This window comes from Cryptococcus neoformans, chromosome 8, assembly GCF_000149385.1.
Source record: "Cryptococcus neoformans var. neoformans B-3501A chromosome 8, whole genome shotgun sequence".
Lineage (NCBI taxonomy): Eukaryota > Fungi > Basidiomycota > Tremellomycetes > Tremellales > Cryptococcaceae > Cryptococcus > Cryptococcus deneoformans.
Window position 1 is genome coordinate 165,178 of NC_009184.1, and position 5,000 is coordinate 170,177.

Here is a 5,000-nt window from a genome sequence, read left to right on the forward strand (position 1 = left end):
CAGGTTACCCGCCCACGGCCCCCATCCCCGTCAACTCTCCCGCCCCAACCCCCATCTCCACCCCAGGGTTCGAAGGGAACGTCTGGGTCTTTGTCAAGGATTATGCTGGGGACCATAAAGAAGGGGACGGGAGCGAGTATTTCGGGAAGGATGGAAGAGGAGGGATGACGTATGGGATTGTTGTCAAAGGTAAGTTGTTCTGTTTCTGACGAACTGGAGATGGAGGAAACGAGAGAAATTGGCTGTCGCTGACGGAGGAGAATACAGGCAAATTCTTGGAAGACCTCACTGCAGATGAGGTCATGTTTGGCAATACATTCGAGAAACCGATAAAGGATAGTTTGCCGTGGGGTACAAGTGTTGCTACCAAGTTCATGTAGTGAGTCAACACACCATTTATCCGTGGCTCTTGACGAATAAGGGTAACTGATCCTGGGATGGACAAGCTTTATTGACCCTACTCTCGAACTCGACATTTATGCCGATAAGCCATGGGCCCTCTCCCCAGCTTTAGCGACTATGAACTACCTCTCATTGGAGGATGGTTCCAAGGTTGGGAAAGATTTGGTGGTCAAAGAAGACTCACTGGAGTTTATAAAATCCAAAGCCAAAGATGAAGGAATTGCTGTGCCAACCCCTCGGGAAGGGGATGAGAAGACCGAGATCAATGCTCGACGGAAATGGTTAGCGGACAAAAAGAACAGAGAGAAGATCAAGCTTGGGAAAGATGTGGTGGTGGGGATGGAGTTTGCCAACGGTCTCCTAGGTAAGTTACAAGTACCTTGTTTTTCCTGCTTCATTACCTCATCGTCCTCCTCTGTTTAAGAGCGTGGGGGGGGGAGGGGCGATGGGGAAGTAGGATCTCACACTTATTAGAAGAATGCTAAAACCCAATCATCCCATATAAAATAGACTTCAACACCCTCTCCGCCGCACTCCCGCCGCCCTTCAACGCCCAATTCCCTCTCGTCAAATACTGGGACGGCCAGCCAGTCACTTACGTTTGCCAGCGGAAAGCGCCCAAGGGGCAGAGTCCGGTAGGGCAAGACGTTTTTTGGAGTGTAGCATTTGAGATTATTGATGAGGATCTTAAGAATGAGTTGGAGAAGAGGGGGGCGAAGGGGGCGGCAGGTGAAAAAGGGACGAAAGATGACAGAGAGGAGGAACAGGGAAAGGAAAAGGGAAAGGGGAATGGGAATAATGAAAACGAGAAAGTTTCAGATGACGTTGATTAGACGTTCTAGATATACAGCTTTCGAGGCTGAACAACTGTATGAAAATGTACCGATATTTCTCAAGCTCGAAGTTATAGCTGCATTTCCACTCTCACCTACCAGGCATTAACCACATATGCCTATCTCGCTTTATTCACTCTTTTTACTCCGCTTTCTTCTCATCTCTAGCAGCCTTCTTCAAAGCTCTCTTCCTAATATCCTTGTGCATCCCGAGGATGACCTTGATCCCTGCCATCTCACTCACATAGCCTGCAAACCCAACGACATAGTCCAAAATAGCATGAGACCAAAAGGGTGTGCGCTCATGCGGACGGCCTTGGGCACCGCGCGGAAGGCCGATAGAGTTGAGAGTTGAGCGAACAAAAGGCGCAGGGGTAGGGACGAAGGGTGAAGATTTACGAATTTTGGACATGTTGGATACCTTTTTGGAGGGTTTTAGCTCTGGCCGGCATTTGGTTTGATAAGAGGGGCTTACAACGAAAGCAGCCTGAACAAGCTCAACGATCACACCCTGAGGCTTGACCTCCTCCGCCAATGCCTTTGTCCAAGTAGCCAAAGCAGCCTTTGTCCCAGAATAGCTCGCAAGGAGCGGAGAGGGGATGCGTCCGGAGAGGGAACCGATAGTAATGACGAGGGATTTGGGAGCGCCTTTTTGCTTGGAGCGGGCGACCATTGATGGGAGGATGGAGCGAGTGACGAGATAGGTCCAGGTGACGTTCTGTGGAAATTTTGGGGAAGAAGTTATCAGTTGGCCGCTCTTATGTGGGAAACAGGAGAGAGAAGATGGAGCAAGGGAGGACCTACGGTCTCGATGATACGGCTCATTTCGGAACGCTCAGTCTCGTGGAAAGCTACAGGCATGCTGTGTGATGCACCGACATTGTTAACTGTATGTCCACAAACGTGAGCCTCAAAAGATCTATTTGTGGCCGGGGAAAGATCCAAAGGACTCACTGAGAATACCCACGTCAAGGTTTTGGGCCAAAAGCTCAAGCTGAGTGAGCGCGTCGTCTCGAGCACTACCAGGGGTAGAAACGTCCACAGTAACAGATTTGGTGTGAACATCGTACTTGCTCTCTGATCATCCACGTCGTAATCAGCAAACAGCCGGTCATTGGACATTCGTTTATTTGAGTCGAGGCAAAATGGAACGTGTGACATACCGATTTCCTTGGAAAGATCAGTAAGAGCAGACTGCCTTCGACCGACAAGGATAATATTGAACTTTTTGGCGGCAAGCTGTCGAGCAAATTCGAGGCCGATACCTGAAGTACACCCGGTAACCACAGCCCATGTCTCTCCCTTTCGAGACTGGAACGATTTGATCTAAATTATGAGAAAGAAGATGTCAGGTATTAGTCTCCCTTGGACCATATATGTTGTACATTGAATATGAAATGCACTCACGTCCTTTCCTGGCAAGACAGTAAGCTCAAGGAAAAGCCTGAAGATGGAGAGAGTGTATCGGAGTAGGAAAGCAGCTCCGACGGTGGAGAGGATAAGCGCCGGGATGGACACGTCGAGGACTATTTCGTGCCCAAAGAGATGAACAGAAGGATGGCCAGCAAGATGCTGACCGACGTGGACTGTGTCTGCTACCATTATGGAGATAGTTTGCGGAGACTGAAAATACATACAATATCGCAGTTCATTTCGTTATGCTCATGCTTGGGGTCGGTTACGCGCTTCGTGTCAAGCGTGTGGAGATTCCACAGTTCTCCGTCCTTGTGGTGGTAGGGGAATTTGCTTCCGCGACTCCGCCGGCGACTTTAGACATTCAGTTTAGGTGAAATCGTCGAAGATTCTTGTGTAGATTGCTTTCAAAGCCTCAACGCATTCGAATATAACCATGGACTGCAGCTCACAATGGTAACGTTAGTCGAGCATCGCGCCTTCCTTAATTCAATACTCGACCGTCAAGCCGAGAGGCGGAGGCTCATTGATCCTGAAGCGGTATTCCCAACTCAACCTGTCATACGCGGTCGTATACCAAGGGCTATCCACCATAGGACCCCAGGTGATGACGAGGGTGAAAGAGATGGATGGATTAGCAAGGAGAATGTTGCCAACTATGTCAAGGAGGAAGAGACCATCCGTAATGACTATTGCGAATGGTATGGCGCTACCGGCGAATGCGGGAGTAACTTCATAATGGGTGCAGAAGGCGAAGATATCTGCTCTGAGTAAGTATCTGACAACTACTACTGAACATGCCCACTGACTTTTTGAAAGATACCCGGCGCTCAAGAAGCTCATGAATCTCAAAGCTCAGCTCGTGTCAAGCAACTCTCACCCTCCACTTTATTTTCCACTTTCGCACGAACCTCTTCGCGACTCCCTTCTCTCAACATTCTCAAACTTTCGATTCGATGTCATTCGAATAAACCCTTTATTAGACTGGGCTGATATCGCCGAACTTCCTATAAAGCAAATCTCGTCTGATCCTGCTATTGTGTTTCTCTGGGTCGGGCGAGGTGACCAAGAGGGCTTGGAAAGAGGCAGGGAATGTTTTGCGAGATGGGGTTTCAGAAGGGCGGAGGATATAGTATGGGTCAAGACGAATCGAAATAAGAATAGTGGCGAGAGGGCAGCAGCTAATGGTGCTTTGTTTGCCAACCAGAAGGAGCACTGTCTGATGGGAATCAAGGGGACTATCAAGAGAAGCGTAGACGTGAGGTTTGCGCATTGCAACGTGGATACGGACATCATTGTCTGGGAAGATTCCGGAGGTGCGATTCGTTGTCTGCGACTATGCAATGTCACGCTGATCAGTCAAGCAGATCCTGAAGGACCAAGATATCCCCCGTACCTCTATACCCTTATTGAAAACTTCTGCCTTGGTACTCGCCGTCTCGAAATCTTTGGTCGTCCTAACCTGGCTCGCCGAGGATGGGTTACTGCAGGCCTTGAGCCCTTTTCCTCCTCGTCCTCGACTGCTGACCAAAACAACGTACAACTTTTCGATCCCCAAAGTTATCCTTCCCTCGTACCAGAATCCGATGGCAAACCCATCTTACCATTCAGTCCCGAAATAGATCAATTACGCCCCAAATCCCCTGTGCGCAAACCGCCACGTTATAATAACCCATCTGGCGGTAATCCCAACAACCTAGCAGGTGGTGGAATAGGTAACAGTGGATCTAGAAATCAAGGCGGATTAGCTGTCGGCGGGCGACCGTCTCCTGCCCCCAGGTTCGCGCAGAATGGTGGAACTAGCGGGTCAGGTACTCCTATGGGCAATAGACCCAACCTCGTAATGCCGAACCAACCTTCTCCAATAGACTATTCCCAAACCCAAGGCCGAATGAGCCCGGTGAATCCGATGATGATGCAAGGCCCGACTATGGAGCAAATGGTGGCTGCCAACATGGGTATGGGCGGTATAGGGGTCGGCATGAATGGGCCTATGGGTATGCCGATGGGGATGCCGATAGGAAATCAATATGCTTACGGGATGGGTATTAACGGTGGACAACCCGGATTTGGCCCGCCATTCGGAGCAGGGATGGGCATGCCAGTGGGTATGGGAGTAGGAATGGGTATGCCAATGGGTATGGATATGGGGATGGGACACATGGGAAATATGGGTTTTGATGGTATGATGCCTGGGCAAGGACAAGGTTTTGGGCAGCAGCAGCTGCCACAAATGTTTGGGAACCCTCAGATGGGCCCGAGGTTCGGAGGATGGCATGGCCAAGGTGGTCAAGGACAATGGCAGTAGAGGAGATAACTCAGTGCATATGTAATAGTACTTGTAATAGAACA

The 5,000-nt window shown here is 49.8% G+C and overlaps 3 protein-coding genes across 3 annotated transcripts in view; 2 read left to right on the forward strand and 1 right to left on the reverse strand.

The window, feature by feature from the left end:
- CNBH0650 (hypothetical protein) overlaps nucleotides 1-1,235 on the forward strand; it is a gene marked incomplete at both ends in the record, with an annotated part of 1,272 nt that extends 37 nt beyond the window's left edge. The window contains 4 exons of the mRNA XM_768925.1: nucleotides 1-189; nucleotides 268-379; nucleotides 447-766; nucleotides 913-1,235. The exon at nucleotides 1-189 is cut by the window's left edge and continues 37 nt beyond it. Of these exons, the coding sequence (XP_774018.1) occupies nucleotides 1-189; nucleotides 268-379; nucleotides 447-766; nucleotides 913-1,235 (944 nt within the window). The remainder of the gene's footprint in view (nucleotides 190-267; nucleotides 380-446; nucleotides 767-912) is intronic.
- Nucleotides 1,236-1,377: 142 nt separating this feature from the next.
- Nucleotides 1,378-2,837, reverse strand: CNBH0660 (hypothetical protein; the record flags this gene model as incomplete). Its single annotated transcript, XM_768926.1, has 6 exons — nucleotides 1,378-1,656; nucleotides 1,711-1,953; nucleotides 2,040-2,122; nucleotides 2,190-2,312; nucleotides 2,399-2,561; nucleotides 2,643-2,837. The coding sequence occupies 6 exons, from the start codon at nucleotides 2,835-2,837 to the stop codon at nucleotides 1,378-1,380; spliced, it is 1,086 nt and encodes a 361-aa protein (XP_774019.1).
- A 264-nt stretch (nucleotides 2,838-3,101) lies between these two features.
- Nucleotides 3,102-4,956, forward strand: CNBH0670 (hypothetical protein; the record flags this gene model as incomplete). Its single annotated transcript, XM_768927.1, has 3 exons — nucleotides 3,102-3,418; nucleotides 3,468-3,964; nucleotides 4,016-4,956. 3 exons carry the CDS (start codon nucleotides 3,102-3,104, stop codon nucleotides 4,954-4,956), a joined length of 1,755 nt encoding a protein of 584 aa, XP_774020.1.
- Nucleotides 4,957-5,000: the final 44 nt, after the last annotated feature.